At 38.2% G+C, this 26,886-nt stretch overlaps 1 protein-coding gene across 2 annotated transcripts in view; it reads right to left on the bottom strand.

Moving 5' to 3' along the window:
• The window catches only part of map3k1 (mitogen-activated protein kinase kinase kinase 1, E3 ubiquitin protein ligase), a 103,665-nt gene that overhangs the window by 8,799 nt on the left and 67,980 nt on the right, over nucleotides 1-26,886 (bottom strand). For both annotated transcript variants that reach the window (XM_005155507.6, XM_068223888.2), the window contains exons 9-18: nucleotides 23,274-23,469; nucleotides 21,067-21,315; nucleotides 10,184-10,305; nucleotides 9,743-9,834; nucleotides 9,461-9,653; nucleotides 5,637-6,894; nucleotides 4,602-4,754; nucleotides 3,382-3,544; nucleotides 1,314-1,445; nucleotides 973-1,115 (exon numbers count right to left, since the gene is read on the bottom strand). In XM_005155507.6, the coding sequence (XP_005155564.2) occupies nucleotides 973-1,115; nucleotides 1,314-1,445; nucleotides 3,382-3,544; nucleotides 4,602-4,754; nucleotides 5,637-6,894; nucleotides 9,461-9,653; nucleotides 9,743-9,834; nucleotides 10,184-10,305; nucleotides 21,067-21,315; nucleotides 23,274-23,469 (2,701 nt within the window). The remainder of the gene's footprint in view (nucleotides 1-972; nucleotides 1,116-1,313; nucleotides 1,446-3,381; nucleotides 3,545-4,601; nucleotides 4,755-5,636; nucleotides 6,895-9,460; nucleotides 9,654-9,742; nucleotides 9,835-10,183; nucleotides 10,306-21,066; nucleotides 21,316-23,273; nucleotides 23,470-26,886) is intronic.

Raw genomic sequence — 26,886 nt, 5'->3', positions numbered from 1 at the left:
ATCGATGCTGTTTTTCAGTCTTCATAAAGCACATAAACACTGTTATTTTCTTCATAAAATCCATGTTAGCCACTTAGCTATGAAGCTAGAGTCTTCGGGCAGACAGAAGCCCTGCCCATCACACGAATCCGCGTCTGTTCTGAAGTGAATTTGACTTGAGAATGAAGCAGGGTTTGATGCACGTATGAAACGAGTAACCTAAAATGTTCACGCGGCTATTTACGCGCAAACATCGCGATTTATCCGCATCTGGTGTGAACACAGCATAAAAGTAAGCTAGATAAGTTGTCTGTAGCAGGGTGGTGTTGACCTCACAGGCGAGCGCCCCGAAGGCACTGTAGTCCGTTTATAGCCTAATGTTAGCTTTTCAGTTCTACGTTTGCATTAAAAGTGCTCAAAGTTGTATTTTTGAGTGACTGTTATCCGGCTGGACAAAACATGTAAGTGTAATGAACAGTGTTTGAACAAAGAGCTTATTATTTTCAATCTTCGAAAAGCCTACGGGAAAATTCTATAGGGATTTTATCGTGGGAACCAGTTTCAAGCTAGCAGCCAATTTGCCTACAAGGTGACGTCATAGTTCCTCCACTTTATGGAAGAGCACCACAAATAGACTTTTTTGGACTTCACTTTGCTTAAATAACAAAAAAAAAAAGGAATTAATTGTGAGACCGATAACTGCAGCCCATCCCATACAGAGAACAATTGTATTAAAATTATTGTCCCACCCGTAGCAGTTTAATTAGATACCCCTTTCATAAGCATACATTTTTGTGTACATGTTTATAAACAAAATCAAAATATTAAAATTAAAATCTTTCAAGAGTTTAAGATTCAGCTGACTGTTGAAATGAGTCATCTTGTGAAAAGGCTCTATTGTGAGTGTATTGTGTGTCTGAGTAAACACTTCAGAGAGAACACTTCCGTCTTGGCATATTTTACACAGCGATTTCATCTGGTTGAAATGTTTACCTCCGGAGCCATGAAGGCAATGGTTCCCAGAAGTTGACCCTGGAACTCCCCTGCTCCAGTGCCTTTCGAAGCCAAACGTGCTGCAGCCCCAAAATCAGCTATCCTCAGCCTCTGGCCTGTGCTGTCAATCAGTAGATTGGCACCTGCACAGCATCAAAAGAGTCCATGAATATCACAACACACGCTAAAGCTCTGCTCCAAAACCTGCCTCACTGCCAAAATGAAGTACTCTCTAAAGCAGCATCCCAAATGAACACTTTATGCCAATAGTGCTCTCCGACAGATTTTAATATTCACACTTTGCCAGCGATGTTTCCTGTAGTCTTTCTTCAGTAGTTTACCTTTGATGTCGCGGTGGATGATCTGGTTCTCATGAAGGTAGGCCAGACCCCGCAGAAGCTGCTCCGTGTAGTTGATGATCACACCTTCTTTAAATGCGCCATACTTATTCAAGAGATGAGATACAGAGCCACCTGAAAAAACCAGAGGAGTCTTGTTAATGTAGTAATATCTTGTCAGATCTCAATGCAAGTACTACATCTGAGGTGCAGTTTCCTGTTGTTTGGGGAATTATCACTAGCAATTTCAACAGGAAACAATATAATCTGGAATTTTGCAGTTTTTCCCCAGGTTTTTCCCCAGGTCACCCTTCGCTTGTTTCAAACTTGTTTTGTGTTGAGCACAAAAGATCAGAGGGCTCGCCACACCACCTCCAGTGTGCAGCATCCACTTGGAGGATGCGACGGCAGCCACATGACAATGGCACCAGTGCGCTAACCATACCAGCTATAGGTGTAGTGGAGAAACAGTGATAAAGCCAATTCGAAGGATGGGGATGACAAGGAGGCCATGATGGGTAAGGGCCAATAGAGGGAATTTGGCCAGGACACCAGAGTTACACTTCGACTCTTTTAAGAAAAGTGCCATGACCACAGAGAATCAGGGCCTCGGTTTAATGTCTCATCCGAAAGACCGCACTCACAGATATTATAGTGTCCCCTTCACTTTACTGAGGCACCAGGACTCACAAAGACCGCCCCTGCTGGTTTCACTAACAACAGTTCCAAACGCAACCTAGTTTTCCCATGTGGTCTCCCATCCAGGTACTAACCAGGCTCAGCCCTGCTTAGCTTCAGTGAGTAACCAGACTTGGGCTGTAGGGTGATATGGCTGTGGCCCTTGACTTCCTTTTTTAGTCCTACTATGGATGTCAATGGCTGTTCAGGATATCTTTATGTTCAAAAGAAGAAAAAGTGATCATATTTTGAGTAAACGGTGAGTAACTTTTAATTTTTGGGTGAACTATTCCTTTAAGCAGATTCAATTCATCCAACAAGCTCTCGGCATACTTAACTCCACTTCCTTCCCCATCTCCCTACTCTGGAACTCCAAACATCTACAGCTGACCCCACACTTCCTTCAGTAAGAAACTTTATACTATTGGCACTCTATAGATTATACAGTGTTTCACACTACTGCTGTAAACCTGCTATCTACCTTGCACTTTAAAAAAATGCATGTATACTCAGAACTTTAGAATGTTTACATACGTCTGTATATCACATTTTTCTTTACATATATTAAATGTACATTGTACTGCCACAAAAAATGGGCATTTAATTCAATTATATTTATATAATACTTATATACAGTTGAAGTCAGAATTATTAGCCCCATGTTTATTATTTCCCCCAATTTCGGAGAGAAGGTTTTTTCAACACATTTCTAAACATAATAGTTTTAATAACTCATTTTTAACCGCTTTGATCTTTTACATGATGACAGTAAATAATATTTGACTAGATATTTTAAGACACTAAGCGTTAAGTGTCAGCTTAAAGTGACATTTAAAAGCTTAACTAGGTTAACTAGGCAGGTTAGGGTAATTAGGCAAGTTATTGTTTAATGATAATTTGTTCTGTAGACTATCGAAAAAATATATAGCTTAAAGGGGCTAATATTTTTGTCTTTAAAATGTTGTTTAAAAAAATTAAAAACTGCTTTTATTCTAGCCGAAATAAAACAAATAAGACTTTCTCCAGAAGAAATAATATTATCAGACATACTGTGAAAATTACCTTGCTTTGCTAAACGTAATTTGGGAAATATATATATATAAAAATTTAAAAGAGGGGGTGGGTGGAGGGTGGGCTAATAATTTTGACTTCAACTGTATATTTATCCAAATATTACAATTACACTAATCAATCTGACAAATACAAAAACATTTTTAATTTGCACTGGCTGCTGACTATACAAGCATCTATACTGCACCAACACAAATGTAAACACTTTATGTGAGCGAAGAGATGCAGTATTTTGATTCCTTTGTATCTGCTCAATAAAAGAAAACAAACTTAAAACAGAAACAACTGGCTTTCCACCATGGAATAATATTGGACAACCAACCTGCCATCCACTCTACGAAAAGGTTGTAGTTGTTCTTCTCACAGGTTGCCCCCAGCATGCGGATGATGTGTGGGTGGTTTAGTAGACCCATCATGCGAATCTCCTCTCGTAGCGCCTCAACCACCTCCTCCTGCTCTGATGAAGTGTTCCTCACGTACGTCACCTGAAGAATCAAGTCACAATCAAGCACCATGTCTAACATGATGGCTAACACCCGGCAGTCTGACTCCATCTTTAAAATCAGAAACATCTGAAGCTGGGTAGTATCGCACAAAATATTTACTTACTGCTCAGCCCTTTTTTTGGCCAGACATAGAAATGGGGTATTAGGGGTGTAATGATACACTCAAGTTATGATTAGACATAATTCTCAATACTGAACTCATTCATTCATTTTCTTTCCGGCTAAGTCCCTTTATTAATCAGGGGTCGCCACAGTGGAATGAACCGGCAACTGATTATGTGATCAATCCTAAAGTCTGTATAAGAATGCTGTGAACGTGCACTTACTCTAGACGTACTGTAGCTGCACATTCTCATTATAAATCAGCAAACATGCAATGGACTAAGCCAGGATGTGCTGATTAAACTAGATCAAGATAGCACTAGGCGCTGTTTCTGTTGTCCAGGCTTTGTTCATTCTACATTCAGCCAATCAGCTTAAGGACATGGAAGCAACTCCTGTTCTTGCTTCTTGGCATGTGGCTGTTTGTCAAAAGACTACCACGAGCTTTGTTTGAGCTCAGGTTGACCATGGTGCAATCAATGCATTGAGGTGTCGGGTTTCAGAGGTGTTTTTAGAAATGTTGTCGTTCCCCTTATTGAACGTCCAAGAACGTTGTTCCGCAAGGAGTTTAGCTCCACCATTAATGTATTATACTATTGTGGTAGGTACTGTTACTCTTTAAAAAAACCTAGTGTGCAGCAAATCGATATTTTGGTACCATTTAGAACTTCTGACAAAGTAAAGTGGAAATAATTGGGTGCCAAACCTTACTGGCTAGTGGAACTGAGCTAAAGTTTAATTACTAGCAATAGAGATCCCATTTGTATGACAAGAGCAAAATCGTGTATAAGAAAATAGTAGATTAGTGGATAAGTTTCTAGTAACTACTCAGTAACATAAAGCTGGGTCTTCAAAACTGAGGATGAGAGTGCAGTAAATCTAAAATTTAAGATAACAACTTCTATAAAGTGTGGTGTGTAACAGATATTCTCACCTGTTTGACAGCCATCAGAGTCCCAGTGCCCACATCCTGAGCCTGGTAACATGACGAAAAGGCACCCAGGCCAATCTGTTGACCTTTTAGCCATTCGTTTCCCTCCCTGTATGGCTGCTTTGCTTTGGTATGACCAGGCAGAGTCTCTGGTGTCTGACCACGAAAAGCGAAATGGGGGGAAAAGGAATGAGGTCAAACATACTTTTTGATCTTCAAATTGTACACAAACAGTAATTGCATGAGGCAGTCATTTGTTCAAAACCTACATACATCACAGAGATTATTACTATAAACCTCTACATTATTTAGAAAAAAACAGTCAAAGTCTACCTTTAGGGCGTCCCAAGAGCTTGCTGCTGTGCAAGAACTCTGAAGGGACACATTTTGTATTTAATTTACCTCTAAAACAAGGATGTCCAATCCTGCCCCTGCTTTAGGGCCAAATCTCAGCAGAGTTTAGCAATTACCAACTCAAACAAACAAAGGTTTAAAGTTTGAAGAGCTTGATTACTTTGGCTTAGGTATGTTTAAGGTTGGAGCAAATCTTTACAGGACAATGGTGTCTAAACTTGGGCCAGGTGGAACACCGTCCAGCAGAGTTCAGCTCCAGCTTGCCTAAACACACCTGTCTGTTAACCTTAGTCCTAAAAATTCAGGTTAAGTAAGGTAGACGGCTGGAAGCAAAATTATGCAGGACAGTGGACACCCCTGACCTTAAGGACACCTTATTCCTACTCTTAGCACCTTTTCAAGGTCGATAAGTTCAGACATGGCCAGACTACAGTTAACACCTCCTCTTCTTGACTGGATGAGAGGGAGTTCAAACACTGACTCATGGGTCTGTTTCAGGCCTGAAAATGAGCAGGGCTTGCAACTATGTTTAAAAGTCTCTCAGTTATGTCCTCTACAGAACAACTATCTTGACCTGAGAGTGCCACCGGTGGGCGGAGGTACAGCCTCAATGACAAATGATTGTACCCTTAAAGGTAGACTTTTTGCAGGGAATATACTATGATTTCAGTCTAGAGTACTTACATCCACCTGAATAATGATCACGTCCTCCCCTTTGTCCACCTGTAACTGTGGGATTACAGGTAGGGCGTCTTGTGACTCAGACATGGCCATGACTACAGCCAATGCCTCCTCTTCTTCAGCTTCCATCTTCTCCTTGCACTTCTGGTTCTGGGTCACGTCTTCACTGTACGTGTCATCGTTTGCATTTGCCTGCTCGGGGGACAGCACTGCCACTTCAGACTGGAAGGTGACCGTGCTGTCTGCCGCAGGGATAGAGGCTTCCAGCAGGTCCTCCATGCTGGAGCTGAGATCGGCTGAAGCATCCAGACCGTGGAACTTCTCCTCCACTGGCGTGAAGGCAGTGTCCTCACTGGGGATGAGAGCAGATCCCCCACTGCAGGCCACATCATCTCTGGACCGGGCCTCCTGAAGGTCCAGTTTCATGTTGCCCTTTGTCAAAGGGCTTAAAGCTTTAGCTCCATCAGATGAGGCAGCAGGAGTGGGTCGAGAAGGTCTGGGCCGGTGGATCTGACTCTGGGGCAGTGGCCGAGCTTGAGTAAACACAGGGGATGGAAGCTTCTCTGGTTCTTTACTACTACAGGCACCTTTCTGAAGAGGCAACTTGCGTTGGGAACCCAGTGAGGACTGGGCAAACTTGCTGGGAATAAAACTCTGTGGCAGGGCTTTGGGGTTTTCTGGAGGGAAGGCTGAGGCATTGGCCATGGACAGAGAAGGAAGGCTTGGGGGTTGACCAGATGAGGGGGAGTTCAGACACTGACTAACGGGTCTGTTTCGAGCCTGAATGGGGGGCTTTGGAAATTCAGCAGGGCTAGCGACTATGTTTGAGAGTCTCTCGGTTATGTCCTCTACAGGAGTAGAACTGGCTTGACCTGAAAGTGCCACCTTAGCGGCGGGCTGCTGTAGACCATGGGTGGGGGAGCTTCTTTCAGTCGTACATGGGGAGTTATGAGGGGCTGAGGGTTCAAGGAAAGCACAAGAGGGTGAGGTGTGCTCTTTCTGTAGGTCATCTAGTCCCAGATGAATCGCATCCAGGATGTCCATCTCCTCCGCAATGGCCAGAAGACGCCGGCGCATGCGTGCATAGTGGGTGGAGCTGGTGACGTTGAGCATGTCCAGTAGCTTAACGAAGACATGAGGCACACGAGCTACCATACGGGCAGCGCTCAGGAAGACACGACGAGAAAGCTTTCCCACCATGGAGTGAGAGTTATCAATGGACTTCAGAGCAAAACTTAGAAGAGGCAGCAGCTTCTGGTACCTGCAAAAGCAAATGAATGTGTTAAACATGACAAAACAGCACATTTCATAAACAGATTTATATTTTTGCTGGGTTCAGAGCGCACAATATTTAGTCTATTACAGTAATCAATGAGTGAGTCAGATTGTGTAAGTTGTCTCCTAAATTCTTGTGTCTCGTTTGGACTGAGCGGTCTGGTTTAGGACAGTAGAGTATAGCTCTACATGCGTCATTCCTAATCAGGCTTGCATTTCCACTTAGCCTTTGGTAGGTGTGGTGTATACCAGAAGTTTCGATCAACACCACTGTCGCTCAAAGAAGAAAGAAGTCTCGGTCAAACACATGTTGTGTACTTTACAAGCTCAAGCTCATTATTTCAAGCATGCAAAAATCGAAAGAGGAAGTGTTGCCCTTGCTCTTTCCATTTAGACAAGACATGTGAACATCCTCATAAACAACAATGGAGGACAGATTCTTATTCTGTTCTTGCTTTATGGGATGTGGCTGTTTGTCACAAGAAGAAACAAGCTTAGCCTGAGCATGGTTCATTGCTGTATACTCTCATGGTAATATTATTATTGCTAATTACTAATTATAGTGCTACATTTCAGCTGTAAACAGAGTTCACCAGCCAGTTAAGCTCCATTTTGGTACCACAGTGTGACAAAAAAGTGGTACAGTACCATTTTCTAATTCGGTGCCTTTGGCAGTAAATTGAAATAAATGCATACTGCACAATACTCTACTGAACCATATCGCTCAGTGTAAACGGGCCATTATTTCATCATCAATAAATGTCAAACTACACGTTGCTTCTTGTCAAGTCATTGCTGTTCACAGACCACAGATGTGACAGAACCTAGTCTTTGACAGGATGTAGTAAAGCACTTGTTGGCCATCATCAATATAACTCTCTACACCAGGGGTTTTCAAACTGTGGGTCGCACAGTGAACAAAGGTGGGTCGCGCAACGTCACGTAGCTGACCGCAGCTATATTTACATTGCGGTGAATCAAAACCAGTACGATTGACGGCAATAACTCAAAAACCTCTTACCCTAAAATATCTAAAGTGTGTTTCCTACAAAAAGACAAAACTGGTTATGTTTTACAGTGGTCTTTTTCTTTTTTTTCCGCTCGACATTACGAGAAACTGCTCAGTTTGAGACCTCGCAATCTGCGTTTAGCTGGGAGAGCTAGCACAGAGCGGAGCTCTCAGTTAGGGACCGTCGGAAAAGTGCTTATTTTTTTTGTTTGCTCCGTCCTGCGTGTTTTATTTTAAACTAATTTTCGTAAATGAGCACACACAGTTATTAAAGTACTCGAATGCTTCATTATAGATCTGTGCATTCTTACATTAACACCTCTGTTATTAACCAAAACACAATGAGAGATTCATTTGCTGCTCTTCGCTAAATAACTATGGAAACTTTAATCAATATGCAAATACAATCAAAAGTGAAGTAGATTTTATAGCTTTATTTAATTTCTGTATAGGTCATTGATTTTAATAGGTTAAACCTTTTATTTTATTGTCAACATTTTCTAATGTTTGCTATGTATTCTATCATTTGAAGCTATGTGTTGTCCCATATCTTTTACATCCCAACGTTGACAGATTGCAAATTAATAAATAGCTATAGTGCTATCTGTTAAATTAACATCACCTAATGTCATGGAAGGGCATAGATGTTATGGAAAATAGTAATAGTAATGTAACTACCCCATCATTCCTTCCTCAAGCAAGTGTGTAAATATTAGATATATTCAGCTATAACGTTAATTGCATTGGTATATTTATCTGAAGTTTTTCCAGCTTGTAGTAGTCAATCAAAAAGCTATTTAGTTTCTTATGACAATATACACTAGCAGTGGAATTTACTGCGATGTGACGGGGCTTGATCATAATCAAGGGGCTTGATCAAAGGTTGATCATATTCTCTTTTAAAAAAAGAGCATCATTTTCAACAAAAAAATATCACAGTTACAGCCAGCATCCCACAAAAAGCACTTCGAGCCTCATTTTGTGCATATCAAATCGGAAAATCCAAAAAGCCGCACACCATATATTTTTGACTGCTTTGAATGGATACATTTTTTTTTTTACCCATTTTTCCATATTCAAATTTTATGGTGGGTGTTGAGATTAAATTACTTGCCTAGGTGGGTCCCGGAATAAAAAAGTTTGGAAATCCCTGCTCTATACAAGCTCATGTCCAATATCCATAAGGGTTTATGTATCACCACAACACACTCCACCAAATTAACTGTGCCAAAATTACTTATGCAGTGCAGTCAGAACCTGAACTGCTTATTTTTAAGGCTTGACATGAGAACCTCTATTCTACACTAAACCACTTTTAATAATGTTAGCCTACAAATGTGAAGCCAAAGAAAAGCATACAGACACTAATCTAACAATCTCCTTTTGGGTTATGGCTAATAACAGACTTCTTGGTTTAATTAACTTCAGATTCAATAGTTATAATGTCAATTTTTTATTTTTTATTTTTTTACATGTGAAAGAAATTCTTTGAGTAAATCACAAGCATGCCCTGAATAATTGTTCAAACGAGCTGTATCTTTACCTCTCCACAACGTTTTGCGCCTGGTTGCAGTCTCCACCTGACACGATGTGAGGGTAGAATTCAGCAGGAAACTCCAGTAAGAGCCTGTCAATCAGACACAGCCGACCCAGCAGTGCTTGCCAGTTATTGGCCTCCGTTTTAGAGCCCAAGATGCAGTTCAGGACATAGTCAACTCCACCAATACCAATAGAGCCTGATAGGAAATGAGACATGAACACAACCAGAGATAAACAGAAAGCTGATTTCAACATCTTATCAGCAGGAATATAGTGAGAGTTGTACCTGCTTTGAGAATTTCTCTGCCCACAGCGAGTTCTCCCATTTGACCTTTGCACAGCTCCAGCAGAGTGGACACGGACAGCTGACTGGTGCGACTGTGAGCACAAATACATGTACACTTGGCTAAGGCACTCTAAATGAGCATTTAAGAGTCAGCATGAGCATGTGTGACATGCCCAAACAAACAAATAGGAAAAAGTTGAAGGGAAAACTTCTATTATTGACTAAAATGAAATATTCGGATGAACAGTTTGACCAGGAAGGTGTAGTTGAGCAAACTTTTATTGGTAATGATTGTTTGTTACAGTGCATGCCCACTAGATGGTGATAATCTCTTAAATTTACATCAGCCTGATATTATATGAAATACACCAGATCTTCTGATCATCATACACAACATGCCTTAAGGTTGTGCAACTCAGAGATGTTGATTAGCAGTTGTACCTGTTAGCATCTGCACACTTGACCAGTATGGTTTCCACCACGGGCCGCAGAAGCTGCTGTAATCGAGTCCTCTCTGAAGCAGAGTGGCATGGGGTGTAGACAAGCATCGCTCGCAGGGTTTTCTGAAACAAACAAGTTAAAACTCTTAAAACAGATCCTACACTAAAGCACATGAGAATTAACAAACAATGTTGCCACATTCAGAACTGTGGCTTGTGTTGAGGATTCTCAAGTTGTGTGTTGAGCACAAGTCCACAAAAGGAGTTTCAATTATATTTAATAATTTAACAGTGAAATATTACAGCTGTAATACCCAAGTTCAGATGATTTTACTGCTAATAATAAATATCCATCCATCCATCCATCCATCCATCCATCCATGCATCCATCTATTTATCTATCTATCACAAAATTCTTAAATATATGCAGTGTAGCGGCAAGGCAGTGCTGTCGCCTCACAGCAAGAAGGTCGCTGGTTCAAACCTCGGCTCAGTTGGCGTTTCTGTGTGGAGTTTGCATGTTCTCCCTGCCTTTGCGTGGGTTTCCTCCAGGTGCTCCGGTTTCCCCCACAGTCCAAAGACATGCGTTACAGGTGAATTGGGTAGGCTAAATTGTCCATAGTGTATGAGTGTGTGTGTGAATGTGTGTGTGGATGTTTCCCAGAGATGAGTTGCAGCTGGAAGGGCATCCGCTGCGTAAAACATGTGCTGGATAAGTTGGCGGTTCATTCCGCTGTGGCGACCCCGGATTAGTAAAGGGACTAAGCCGACAAGAAAATTAATGAATGAATATGCAGTGTATCCATCCATCCATCCATCCATCCATCACAAATATATTCATCAATCCCTCTAATTATCCATCTATATATCCAACAAAAACCTCAAATATATGCAGTGTGTATCAGTCCATCCATCCATCCATCCTTCCATCCATCACAAAATTCTCAAATATATGCAGTGTATATCTATCCATCTATTTTTCTATAACAAATTTCTCAATGCAGTGTATCTGTCCATCCATCCATCTGTCTGTCCATCCATCCGTCCGTCCATCCATCCGTCCGTCCATCCATCCATCCATCCATCCATCCATCCATCCATCTAACAAAATTCTCAAACATATGCAGTAGGCACAGGACGTTTAGCACAGTTTGGAAAAATCAATGTTTTAAAACCACTCAAATTTTCTTTTATACTGTTCCTAACGTATTTTTAACATGCTTTTTTTATGACTATTTAATTTAGTTTTTTAGGGCAGCAGTATGTCCAAAAGAAACCGACCCTCCACATCAAAATCTGGTCAGCCCACGATTTAGGGTATATTTGAGAAACAAATCGCTTATACACCAACATCCAAGCATGCTTTAGAGCTGAACAGTGCAGAGAAATACTTTAATATCCAAAGAAAAGATAGATATCCAAAGATGCCTTTTCAAGTTATAATCAAATCTGTGTTTTTGAAATTAATGAAGATTTTAATTATTTACACTGACGTTTACCGTTCCAAAATATTGAAAATGTTTTTAAAGCGAAATGTATTGTGTTCAATGGGGGAAAAGGTTGTTTTTTTTTACTCAGACAATCAAAAAGCACATTTTAGAGCGGTAATCATACCGTGACACCGGGATATTTTTATCCAAGGTTACCATACCGTCAGAATCTTATACCCGCCCATGCCTAATATGCAGTGTGTCTCCGTCCATCTATCCATAATAAAATTCTCAAATATATGCAGTGTGTATCCATCTATCTATCTATCTATCTATCTATCTATCTATCTATCTATCTATCTATCTATCTATCTATCTATCTATCTATCTATCTATCTATCTATCTATCTATCTATCTATCTATCTATCTATCTATCTCTATCTATCTCTATCCATCCATCCATCCATCCATCCATCCATCCATCAATCTGAAACAAAATTCTCAAATATATGCAGTGTGTATTAATTAATTAATTAATTCATTCATTTATTCATTAATTCGTGTATCCATTAATTAATTAATTAATTAATTAATTCATTCATTCATCTAAAACTAAATTCTCAAATATATGCAGTCCATCCATCCATCCATCCATCCATCCATCCATCCATCCATCCATCTATAACCAAATTCTTTATATGCACTGTATATCCATCCATCCATCCATCCATCCATCCATCCATCCATGACAAAATTCTCAAATATATGCAGTCCATCCATCCATCCATCCATCCATCCATCCATCCATCCATCTCTCTCTACATCCATCCATTTATCCAACAAAATTATCAATTACACGCATTAATGATAAAACCAATTGCCCTATAAACAAGCAAAGCAAACCTAAAGCCTTTAAATAGCACAACAAATTTTAATAATCACTTAATTTGCAAGCTGATACTGTATTTAAACATACATATACAATCAGTGGTACTTTAATATTTGAATTAACCCCTTCAGACCCTGCGTCCATTACAATGGACATCACATGACATATCCCATTTTTCTGAAATTTGGAACATAATTCAGGTCTGAAGGGGTTAACCCAATAATCTTCCTGCAGTCAAAATCCTATGATCGTCCAGCTGAGAAGCGCCATGCTAACAGTGTGTGTGTGTGTGTGTGTGTGTGTGTTTGAGAGTGAGTTCACTCTGACCCACAGAGAGCTGGGAGTGGTGACTGATAGAGCAGAGCCCAACATTGATTAACACACCATACACTTCGTACACTCCCCTCCTCAAAACAAAACACACACACAGATACAGAGACAAAAAAAAGGCTAAAATCCTCCAAAAGCCTCCAAAAGAATAACGCCACGTTAAGAATAAACAGTCAACAGATATGACATTTGAACTTGGCACATTTAGACTTCAGATCTGCCAAACCACTACAAAACACTGCAGTGTTTACAGAGCAGTCGTACATCCTGAAAGCTTTTGTCTCTAATATATTTTTAGTTCATAGCGACGGCCCTCTTTTCTGGTGTGTGCTCGAAGAATATAGAAAAAAAAAATATGCTGGAAAGCCCCGAAAGGACAAAACGCTTGTTGTTTTCATAAAGGCAGCTCACTGGAGCAAAGAGCCCGAGGGAAAGGCACAATCCCACAAGTCCATGCAGCAAGAGCTATTGTTTTCTCTTTTAAAAAAAAAATGGGTTATGAGAGAAAGAAAAAAACAGAAACCTTTCTTTTCCAGCTTCAGTCTGAGGATCCCTGCTGCGTCCGGACTTCCTGCTTTAAAGTGAACTTTAAAACTAGCCTGCGTGGTTTGTTGCACTTTAGGACTCTGGTGTGCTTCTGATAACCTCCGATCAAAGTTGACAAAAGGGAAGATATACCTAAATGCTTGATCCACTGGATGTGCTTTTATCTCTGGCAAGAATAAATGGATACCAGACAGATTCAAAATGTCATTTCTGACACACCAGTAGTGTTTTAAAGACTTGAAACAATAAATTACACTATTTTAGATTAACTTTTAGTGTAACTTTTTGGCCCTATCCCAAATCTAGATTTAACCCCTAACCCCTACCCCTTCCCCTCGGCCAATAAAATGTGAAGAGGGCTTCAAATTTTACCCCTAAGAAATAGGACAGCACTACAACACCCGCACTCATCATCATACGTCATCGCGATCTCATACTTCATCAACGATCGCGACTGCTGTAGTTATTACAGTTGTGTTATGTTTTGGTTTTTATCTTTTAAATGTAGTGTGTATTTACACCATGGCCATATTCATCTCTGTCAGGGGTTCTCAAGTTTTTCATTTCGGGGCCCACTTCTTTCTCCGATCAATTTTATATATATATATATATATATATATATATATATATATATATATATATATATATATATATATATATATATGTATATATATATATATATATATATATATGTATATATATATATATATATATATGTATATATATATATATATATATATGTATATATATATATATATATATGTATATATATATATATATATATGTATATATATATATATATATATATGTATATATATATATATATATATATATATATATATATATATATATATATATATATATATATATATATATATATATATATATGTATATATATATATATATATATATATATATATATATATATATATATATATGTATATGTGTGTATATGTGTATGTGTGTATGTGTATTTATATATATATATATATATATATATATATATATATATATATATATATATATATATATATATGTATGTAGGTATGTAGGTATGTATGTATGTATATATATATATATATATATATATATATAATAATAATAATAATAATAATAATAACTTTATTTGTATAGCACTTTTCCAACATACATGCAACTCAAAGTGCCTCACAAACAACAACAAAAGCATTAAAATAGACCACAAAAACTTATCACATATACTGAAATAAAAACATTCATGTACACAAAATGTAAGTATATATTCACATGATCACACACACAATAGTCCTTACATATGCAGGCACACACCATACATTACATACATAAACCTACAACAAAATAGATAAAATGCGTACACCCTACAAACTTGTTTAATCATACGCAATTTTAAAAAGATGTGTCTTAACACGCTTTTTAAAAACATGAATACTTGGTGATTCTTTCACTTCAAGGGGGAGACAGTTCCAAATTTTTGGAGCATAATGGCTAAAAGAAGTGCCGCCAGATCGCATCAGATTTACAGGATAAAATTCTAAAAGTCCAGCACTAGAAGAGCGTAGTAAACGGTTTGGATTATATTTTGTTAAACAGTCGGAAATGTAGGAAGGTGTCATATTGTGTAGTGCTTTAAAAACTAATAAAAGAATCTTAAAATCAATCCTTTGGTGCACAGGCAACCAGTGTAATTCTATTAATACTGGTGTGATGTGCTCTCGTTTCTTCAATTTCATTAAAACTCTGGCTGCTGCATTTTGTATCAATTGCAACTTCATTGTAGAACCCTTAGGTAGACCAGTATAGATAGCATTGCAATAATCAAGCCGAGAGAAAATAAAAGCATGAATTAATTTCTTGGCATCATCAAAAGATAGGAAAGAACGAATTTTGGCAACATTTCGTAAATGATAAAAACATGTTTTTGTAACTTGATTAATATGAGATTTAAAATTAAGATCACAATCGAAAATAACACCCAGGTTCTTTAATTCTTTTTTTGATTGTAAACCTAAAGAACACAGTTCTGCTTCAATCCTCTCTCGCTCAGGTTTTTTGCCCACAATTAGAATTTCTGTTTTATCTTTATTCAACTTTAAAAAAAAAAATATATATATATATATATATATGTGTGTGTGTATGTGTGTGTGTATATGTGTATATATGTGTGTGTGTGTGTGTGTGTGTGTGTGTATATATATATATATATATATATATATATATATATATATATATATATATATAGGCCCACCTGTATACATTTGTTGTGCCTTCTATTATTTTCTATTATCAGCATATAACATATTATTTAATTTTATTTCAATTTAATTAGATATAAAACTAAAACTATATATAATATAAATATATATATACACAAATGCTGATATACAGCCATAGCACACTGCTACGAGTGTGATATTGCGTTTATACAACAGTTTGACGGCACAATCTTGTACACAAAAAAGAAAATTAAACACAGAGTCTAAAACCCTTTTGTATTAGGAACTACTTTTTTCCGCCATTCATTCACATCTGCAGCTGACGTCAGAAAACCAGAAGCCGTTACCATTTCACCAACGTCACTTTAGAGCTAGTATTTGAATGATTCTCTATAGCGTAATGTGAAGCGGCGCTTCTGGTGTGTGACCTCCTTAAGGTGATGACAAAACAGCAAATTTTGCTCACATTTTAAGATTATAAAGGCTGAACGTGACATGAAATGCCATCCGTCAACAGAGATTTCTCACCGGACTGCTTTTGTGTTTGCGATACGGAGGTTATAAGGTTTTATAACAACGCATGTCCGTTATAAAACACACACAGGACATTAATTTGGACAACTATGTGAATATATGAAATAGATCACACAAAAAACACAAAGAGAGACTTTCAGTTTCACTTCACGCATAACGCTATTTTGTGAACGAACAGACTTGCGTGTCCTAGTTGCAGACGCGATTATGAGGCTGTTTTTAGCGCTGAGTTTGACGTAATCAATCAGTAAACAGGAGAAAGTACATTATTTAGATAATTTAATATAGCATATTATTCATGAAATCCAAAAATTATAGTATATTACTGAGAGTTAATTTTAATCTCTCCCGACCCACCTGCAGGATCGCTGAGGCCCACTAGTGGGTTGAGAATCCCTGATCTTCAGTATGCAAACACATGAAAACAACATTAACATTATAGCAGACACTGTAAAAAGCTAATTTTCAGCCACTAGACTTTTCTGACAGGGTATTAGAATAGCTTTTACAAAAAGAGCCAATAGCTGTTGTTTTTATCACAGCTCTACCAATGAGAGCTGAGCTCAAGTGCATCAAATGAAAAACAAGTGAGAAGTGTCTTGAAGGGGGCCGGACATGTCAGATACTAGAATGCATTTGATTGGTCATGATTCGATAAGAAAGATTTAGTATGAAGTGACCTGAAAAATCCTTGATCGATTTAGGCGGAAGTCACAAACTGCAAGTTTTAGATCTTTATGTCAGGTTTATATTTTCTAAACAAAATTTGACACACTAGCTTAAAGATAATCGCTAAAACTACATCTGAAACGACTGAAACTAACATCTATATTTTTTATTTATTTCATTGGACCTTTAATGTACTGCTGTGAATTGACACTTCAGTCAGATGTGGCTTTATGTCATGTTTGATCCTTGCTCCAATTAACTTCCATTTTGTGAAATGAAAGAGTTCAGATAATACATGTGAATGTTTCCTCAAGGCTAGCTAAACGAGGAAAGGCCACAGAGGCTATCCTTTGGACTTCTGTAACCGGCTCTGATGCTTTAGGAGCTCTTGGTGAAAACAGTATTATGCAATTTCCTTCTGCTGTGTCACATTGTGTCTACTGTTCATATGATTATAGCAGAAGCATCACACGCTGTAAAGGCTTCATGTGACTCCAGTGTTTGTCCACATGATCACAGCAGCGGTCAGGCATATGAAACAGTGGTCAAATAAATTTGCACATGATGCTCTGCAGGATTCAAGTATTAAAGATTTTATCTTTAGAGATGGAAATCTGAAGTATTAAAGACTGGAATCATGTGACAATTGTGTTTAGGTGTTATTAAACAAAAATTCTGAACATTCTTGTTGTTTTTCTAAGCATGGCAGCCCAGAAAAAGCACACAAGTGCAGCATTTTGATAAGTAAAAGTTTAATATTACGGTTAAACACCTAAAAATTCCCCCCAAAAAAGTATGCTTGACATTTATGTGCATCACCTACAGCAGGGCTATATAATTAAGTTTGTCATGGGGGCCGGTTCATGAAAAGCATCCCAAACGAAGGGCCGGAGCATTATGACTTGCTATATGAGTGATGACACAACAGCATATAAGAGCCCATATGCTGTATTTTTGCTCCTTAAGACACCCATGTTGGCTATTTCTACATTAAAATGTTAAAATATTAATATTTTGAAACTACATAATATCACTGCATTGTACAATACATTTTTTATTATTTTTTTTACAAACATTCAAATGTTGTATTTCAAAGCACAACAAAAGCAGTGCATTGCTGAAGTAGGCTTTTTCTACATTCAGACACATTCATATGTTGTGTTTTGAAATTGGTTGTACGCTTATATAGTCTGAAGAATAATCATGGTTTCACTGTTATCAAGTCTAATGTAAATTCAAGCTTTATATTAGATAAGTAGCTATTTAGATTAACTGTTGTTGCCATCTGTGTTCATACATACATAATCATTTTAATAATAATTCCTCTAACATATCTTTTGTTTACATTGCACTGAAAGGCACGCACAACTCTCAACATGAGATGTTTTCTACTGCGTGCATCCGGAAAGCAGCAAGTGCGTTGCTCCGCTTGTGCGCACATATTGTCATATATTCTTACATTAAAAATAACAAACTTGCAAGCGGAAAAGACGTGATATGGGAACGGCCGCTGCTATATTTAATCCGGTGCGTGTGGGTATTAGCCTCGGTGTGCATACTTGGAACTTTAAACTATCGCACACTTGGTAACTTGCCATAACTTTATTTAATTGCAGCAGTTTCATTCAGTGCAACAGAAATGCGGTTTAGAAAACCTTTACGATTAATTAACTGTGACGAATTAAAGCGCAGTTAATAGTGAAATCGGCTAATCGTTGAATCCCTATTAGCGATTTCAGCGTATTGTACAAAAGGCCTTTTCTACATACAAAATGTTTTTGGCTACCTGTGCCACTCGCTTATGGTGACTCACGTTCTGTGCAACCTTTAGCTCATGCTGTATTGAACAGACGCATGTCACTTCATAACTATAGCGGCCGGTTTTCGACAGAACTAAATTTATTTTTGATGTCTTGGTCACACTATTTGGAGGGCTGGAACAAATCTCGGGGACTGGATTCGGCCCACGGGCCGCCAATTAAACAGCTCTGACCTATAGCATTAAAATGACAACTGAACTTAAGTTTTTGTGATAAACTCAAGAGCAGTGATGGGAACAAAGGCGCTATAAACAAACGGTGTTACTTTCAGTAACGAGTAATCAAATGAATTTCTGGTTTCCCCCGTTACTGACAATAAAATGCGCATTACTATAATTGAGAAAACTGAAGCAGTTTTCATGCGAGCAGCACCTCTCTCAGCCATAGGACCTCTCTTCCTCTGTGGTGTGTGTATGTGTGTGTGTTAGGGGCTGGGGTGGGACACATAACCAACCAGTGATGATGATTGGTGTGTCTGTGAACGTGGTGTAACTGAGAACGTGATGATGGGCTTAAATAGAGTGCACTTTAGTCGTTTGCCAATCAGAGGCAGAGTAGGGTGGGTGTTTATGTACAGTCAGTTGCACACACCAACGACCAGGAGTCAGAACGATGGCAGAAATCCAACAAGTTCAAAGGTAGCGTTTGCAAATTTAAGCACTATTTTTCCCTCGTTGAGGTAAAGGGAAGAATATTTATGTTGATATTTAAATGATATGTTGAATTTGATGTTTGCCTCTCACATTGTCCCACAACAACATTAAAACAGTGTAGATAAATAAGCCCATTGATATACACTGCAGTGACAAAAGCTGCACACTTTGTGAATAAAAAATAAAAGATATAACTGTAAACCTAGGGGAAACACTGTAACCTAAGAATACCATCAGTGCTGCGAATAGTTTGTAAAGACTGTCCAGCTCATGCTGCTCAAACCGCGATTCGTTAATGAATTAAAACTGAAACCTTGAAAATAGTTTATGGATTGTTTTGGCGCTAAAGCGCAAACTATAGTGGACTTGTTTTAAAGCGCTTCACCTCAGATGTTATTTGTTCTTCTTGTTTATGTTGTAGATAATTGACCATCAAAAAAATACATTAAAATTAAGTTGCACATTATGCATAATGGAATTTGTCGCAAAAAGATAAAATGTCAAAAGAAAAATATATAAAGTGTTCGTGCCCGTCTTAAACAACTGCGGGTGGATGATGCTTCGCTCCGTGGAAAATAAAGATTTAATTAATGATCCACTGCTGTTGTAAACGTCTGTCATATATTTGCTGCACTTTTAATATGTCATTATTTTAAAGATTATGTCTTGAGCATCTGATTTCTCCTTGGCGATGATGTCCTTTATATAAATACAAAGGCTGGTAATTTTACTGTCGATGAGGGATAATTGTGGGATTACAGATGTTAAAGAAAATATCTTAACAAGAAAAAGAAAACAAAAGCTTGACAACAAAAGATCTGATCAATGTCGTAACAAATGCCCTTAAATAATGCAGCTTGTAGTTTACAGCAAGCATCAAGTGTTCATTGAGATGTGTTTGAGATTGTGTTGTCTGTCATATCTTTCCTACGACTTTGACCTGAGACTCTGTAGGGTAGTTGCGCTGGTTTTCCAACACTTGTTTGGGTCTGTAATGTTATTAGCATCTTCATGAGGGTGGTATTGTTTTAAATGATGAAACAGGTTTGTGGTGTTGCCTGCTTTTGATGTCACAAGCCTTCTGCAGTTTGCAGTGCACGTCCCTCTGTTTTGTGTCGAATTGCAAAAAACTTTTTAAAAGTTTAGTGATGTTTCTTGTCAACAATGTCTGCGACTGACCTTATTTTTACCTTATTTTGTTCTTACTCCTCCAAGTGTAACTAACACTGCATGGCTGTACACTTGTCTGCATGCGGTATCCGGAAGGGCGGGCTGCAAAATGCCTGCACAGCGTTACTCATAGTGCGTAAAAATGATTGAACATTCAAATTGTTTTATCGGAAAAATATATATCATGATGATTATCGTTATCGAATTATCGCCCAGCTCTACATCATTTACTCAACACCACCTGTCACAAACCTGTTTGGGTTTCTTTTATTGTGTTGAACACAAAATAAGATATTCTGAAGAAAGTTGAATACATGTAACCATTGACTTCTATAGTATTTGTTTTTCCTTCTATGGAGGTTAAGGGTTTTCAGCTTTCTTCTTCATGTTTTCCACGATGTTCAATAGAATGAAGTAACTTATAAACAGTTGAAACAACTTGACAGAGTAAAACATTTTTGGGTGAAATATCCCGTTATGTAGTGGTCAAAGTAATGTAATCAAAGTAGTATTGCAGTGTGATGATCAGGTTTATTGTACTCTTACACAATCGTACCCTTACTCTACATCTTCAAAAACAGCAGCAGAGACAAGTTTGGTGTCATAAACACAAAGCTGCATCATCTTACCAGCGCTGCTACGTAGACTTTGTAGACAGGGTCTGCACAGACCATGGAGAGCACACTACAGCAGGACTCCACCACCACGTCTCCAGATACCTCGGCCAGCCCTGCCCCTGCACCCGCTCCGGCCAATGAGTGCTCGCCGTTGGCCAAGAGCAGGGCTCCACTCACGTCATGGGACAGCCGCCGCAGAGCCATTTCTCTGATGTTCCAGTTACGAGAGAAGAGGCAGCCGACCAGCTCCAATCCAAACACCTGAGACGGACACAAGGGATTATTACCACAATTTAAAATATTAAATAAATCTCACCCTTCAATCAAACCGATGCAGGAAAACTACACTATATACCTGGAGAGGATGGCACAACGGCTAATCTAGCTGCAAAGTATGTGTACATCCTCCAGATCATTAGAAATTAAATGATTAGTTAACTCAATTCATTTACCTTATGTTTATAATCGACACTGTTTATACGTGTACTTATTAAAATAAATATTAGCAATATTTTCTGTTTTTGTTGCTTTTTTGTCTGTAATTTATTTCACTATTATGGTTTATTTGATTAGTTTGACGATGGAAGTATATTTGACATTTTTTACATGGTTAAAATGCTTTGGCAAACTTTGTAAAAAGTTTAATTTAGACATGACTTATTTAGACTTAACCCTCTACCTCAGGGGTGTCCAAACTCCAAACCGGTGTCCTGCATAGTTTAGCTCCAACATCCTTTAACACACCTGCCTGGAAATTTCTAGTAAACCTCGAAAGTGCTTGATTAGCTGGTTCAGGTGTGTTTAATTGGGGTTGAAACTAAAATATGCAGGACACCAGCCCTCCAGGACCAAGTTTGGACACCCCTGCTCTACCGCATGGTGTTGCCATATGGAAACATGACATTTATGTTAATTTCCCTGCCACTGTCTCTTTAACACCAACATTGATTTTTTATTTTTTTTGTTCGTTGAAAAGAGAAGACCTTAGTTTAGCCAATGATGTGCGTTGGTTAAGTCGCATGACATGCAGCGTTTTGCTGTAGCGTGGTTTCTGACAGACTGGCGTTTATTGTGAATAACTGCTGAATGCAAATGTAACGTCAATAAAAACAAAGGATCAAATTATGTCAGATCCACAAAAAATAAGTTATGATGACATATTCACAATAAGGGTGTCACGATCCTCCAAATCCTCGCTTCGATTACATTTTCGATTCTAAAGGGACGATTCGATTTGATTTTCGAATATGAATAATTAATTAATTAATGACCAATTAATTATTTGTAGCCTACCGTTTAAACTACCTGACCTGCATGGTCTTTGTTTTACCCATAAACAAATCATACAGTAAATGAATAAAGGTAAGTTACACACATAATTACCACCTGTCAATCACTTTTTCTGCGGGACTCGGGAATAGGCAGTGATCTGTGTCGTTATAATGGCGTCGGTAAAAAAGACGCACAACCAACAGGAACCAGCCAACAGAGGTGTTCGCTAAAATGACTAAGTACAAGTGAGTGAAAGATTGAAGCAGTCCTCTGCCTGGACCTGCTGTCTCAAGCGCAAGGCTGTATGTGCGTCTGTGTCTTTGTGGTCATGTGATGTGCATTTTCAGAGGTAGAGAGGAAGGAGGGCGTTGTCGTTCTAAAATGCCATTTAAAAACAAAGTGTAAACAGGGCCTGAGTGTGTACTTTTCGCGAGCGGATTTGCAATGGGGGCGGGCGGAGGATCGCGATGCCGGTGTTGTCTATCGGACGAACCGTACGTAATACGTACATAGCAGAGCTTGCAAAACTGTGTTTGTTTTTTTTGTCGACAACACGAACGTTGTTAACATAACTCACTGGAAATCCAAAATGCTAAACACCGGCGACTTCATTGAAAGAGGAGAGGGTTTAAGTTCTCTCGACGGGTCTCCTGCTTCTGCAGTTTAACAAGCACTTCAACAAGCCTGTTATTTTCCCGCTTGGCAAGCCAAGCTGACATGGGGGCGCGGCAGCATCAACGATTCTATTTTTTGATTCGATAATCGAAATAGAGCATAAATTTAGATCGATTTCGATTAAAAATCGAAATCGTGACACCCCTAATTCACAACTCAATATTTTTTTGTAAATCGATCAAGTGAATGTGCTATAGAAGTTGAATGCACTTATTGGTTGAACAACTGAGTGCACATTAAATTTGTGTATTGTTTAAGAGTTCCAAGCGCACCTTGATCCAGGGTTCGGCGAGCTCCGTGTACGTCTGAGGGATGTGCTGAACTCCATATTGAGGAAGAGAGAAGTCTCCATCCTGGCCCGTCCTGGAGCTCTCAGCATGAAGAGATGAAGATGATGATGATGATGAAGCAGCTGTTTGACTCTGAGAGCGGCTGGTTGTGCTTTCCACAGTAGATGGCGCTTCATAACTAAATCAAACACAATATTTAGGGTTAACATTTTGGGATCATTGGTTTTACCCTTATAAATTTATATTTATTGAGCCAAGATGCATTGAATTGTGTGTTCATAACCATTATTTCATGTAGTTGCTACTTACTCAAAGACCTCTCTAGGGTGTTTACTAAGCATGTAGACTGATTTTCATATGACTTCTGCATTGGCAGACTCTCTTCTATTTTGACATCGGAGAAAATTCTGTACTGTAATGTAAATGAGTCGTTCAGCAGTTCACTTTGACCCCTTTTCCACCAGCATGAAGCAGGTGCTAGTTCAAAGCTAGTGCTCTTGCTGGTTTAGAAATAGTTTGTCTGTCCTTTTAAAAACTGCAATGCTTTTTTATGAGCTAAAGAGTCACCACAGAGCCAGATTTGATGTCACTAACGACACATCATCTTTCCTTGCGATGCAAACATGGATGTACCAAATAAAAACAAACCATCAATGTTGCATTGCTCTTGATGTTAATGGCTTTGCGAATATACATTGCATCCAAACATACACTGTTAATCCCAGCAGTTAACTTTATCAAACGAACTGAACTCAATTGACTGAAAGTTAAGTCTACTCATTTGAAAAGAGTTTTGAAGTCAGTGTTGAAGGTAATAAGTTAATTAAAAACCTCATTACTTCAACTTAAATGGAGTAAGTTCACAGTACTCCTATAGATACATTTTTTTTTACTCAAATGGTTTGTAGCAATCGGTTTCCTCAAACGGTTTGAGTTGCCTTAACTTATTGGGTTTTACAGTACTCAGTCGGTTTGAGTTCTCTTCATTTATTGGGTTTTACTGTGCTCAAATTGCTTCGTTTACTCAAATGGAGTAAATTCACAGTACTTACTAGGAATAGTTTATGAACTTAAACTATTTGAGGAAACCGATTGAAACAAACCATTTAAGTTACCTTAACTTTTTAGGTTTTAGCGAAGACGACAATACAAAATTATGTGTTCACACAGCATGTCTTATTTGCGAAGATGAAGATGACAAACAATAATAGCTTGTTTATTCAGAACACTATTTTTTTTAATAGACAGAGATCACAAGTGATAATAACATGTTCTGCTGCTCAAAACAGTTTGTTGTTCATTTTGTTAGTCATGTAACTCCAAACTCAGCTCCTGCTGCAAGCGGTTCTTATTATTAATTGCTTTGGGTGTTGAAAGACAAAGAACCAATATGGAGCTACTGTAAGCACTGGCTCCAAACCAGCAGAGTAAAACTTTCTAGGTAAAAAAAAAGGAGTATTTATGTCCACTGGTGTCTTTAATAATAGCTAACAAAGGTTGCCGAATTCTATAGAGCCCTTAAATATCTTCTTTAAGGGTTTCACCAGGTCAAATTTAACACTATTTAAGAGCATTATGAGTGAAATTTCAGACGTATAAAGGGATAAACAGTTTATGGCCTAGTTGTTCCAGCAATAAAGGTTTTTACTTGGCCCCAACAAAAAATGAACTAGTTATTTCTGTCACATGATTTAAATGCGTCAAAACAACTTGCATACATATTTATTTTTAGCAACTTAACTTTTGTTTAAAATAAAACTCTTTATATAAGCTGTAATAAATCAAATTTATGCACAACGGTCTGTCCAGGTCAGTGTCCTAACCCAATATGGTCTATAAATACATGGAGAACTTTCAAACCAGTGTTATTGTAATGAAAATTAAACTATATTGGTTATAAAGCTATTAAAGCAGCTATTAAAACATTAGTTATAAATCGAGTTTTGCTACAAGTTTTATTGAAATGGATTTTTAGTAATTGGATGGGAGTTGGCCTGATTGCATTTAAAAAAAAAATGAAGACCCCTTTTAAATAATTTGAAACATATAGCATAATATTTCAGTGAATTTAATACTTTGAGGCCTAAAATTTTGTTTTTGAAATTGAAGATATTTTAAGACTAATACAGTATGTTTTTTTTTAGGAGTGATCAAAAGATCACACTTACAGTACAGTGCTCATTATAGCACCCTCATCACTGTGGTATATTGTTTTGGAGTCTTGGTTATGTAAATACTGTACAGTGCATTGTAAGTGCGCAGCTTTGAGGTACAAACTCATTTTCTCGACTGGGGTGATAAATGACGGTTTATGTAAATGGCCGCCCTAGCGTCTCCTAAAACAACAAAACAAGTTGGTTTTAGGTCTAAAACAACACAGAAGGCAACAAACTAGACTTGTGGTTTGTGTTGACACAACCTAAGATGATGCAGAACTCTCTGAACATCAGCCACTCAAATGCCATTTAACACTCAGGGAAGACAAATGGAGGGGATTTACTTGGTGAAACAAGATAATTGGTGTTTCCTAAAGAAGAAACGTCAGGGTTTGGTTTCGGGCATCACTGTGTGTGGTGGGGCAAATCCCTGGATGGTTTTGCAAGAAGTTGGAAAACAGCAAAAAAATGACTAGCCGTTAGCATGTCAATCCCCGGCAGACACACAAACATGGCTGGTGCCAGTCTGTCTCACTTGCCTAACCACCAGAGGAGAGTTTCACATCATACTTTGGGACGCTGCCTACCCTGACCCCTAAATGACCTCATTTCAATCTCACAGGAGTAAACATGAGCAGTGCATGCTGAAAGAAGATGAGTGATTTCGTCTGAAGTATCACTGGGCTTCATTAGTTAGTGCCATTTGTTGACATGTTGGGTTCGGCGATGGCAAAATTCCTAAACTTCATCTTTGCTTGATCATGTAGGGTCCAATAAACACCCTATCTGCTTGTTTTCATCCACTGCATTTTGGGAAATCGTATATTTTTTAAGAAGTGCTGTATGGAAATACAGGGTATATGCAGGAATCCTAAAGATAATTGCAATACCTTTTTAAGACTTTTTAAAGACCTCAAAATATTTTAAGACCTCACCACCGCTTCAAATTCTAATCAGTATCAAACCTTTAACTTAATGAACAGTTGTTAATAAACAGTTGTATTCAAATAAATCAATGGAGCACAACCATGCAACAGAACTCAGATAAGCTCGGAAGAAACAAAGCTTGAAAAAATAAATGACGTGGTTGTTTTCAGCTAAAGGCTTCAGCCAGTGTTTAGATTAGTCTTTCTCCAACAAGGGGTACATAAACTTACATTTTCCCATTTTCCTGTCTGTTTCACTCTATGGTTTCGTTACATGTGGACACCTTCCCACATTTATCGCAAATTACGTGACATCACCCGGACGGAGGAGATTGGCCGGACGCGTCCCAGCCTGAACCAATCGTGTGAATCGAGCACAGCGTTGTTAATATTAGGAGGAAAATAAATATATTTATCCTTTTTTGGACACTTTGGACAACGCTTGAACAAAATTTAAGACCTTGCAAAAATGCGATTAAGACTTAAATACATCTTAAGGGCCTTAATTTTCCC

This window comes from Danio rerio, chromosome 10 (assembly GCF_049306965.1).
Source record: "Danio rerio strain Tuebingen ecotype United States chromosome 10, GRCz12tu, whole genome shotgun sequence".
NCBI classification, from domain to species: domain Eukaryota; kingdom Metazoa; phylum Chordata; class Actinopteri; order Cypriniformes; family Danionidae; genus Danio; species Danio rerio.
Note: the sequence above shows the minus strand (reverse complement) of the source record. Positions and strands in the feature narration are given on the sequence as shown.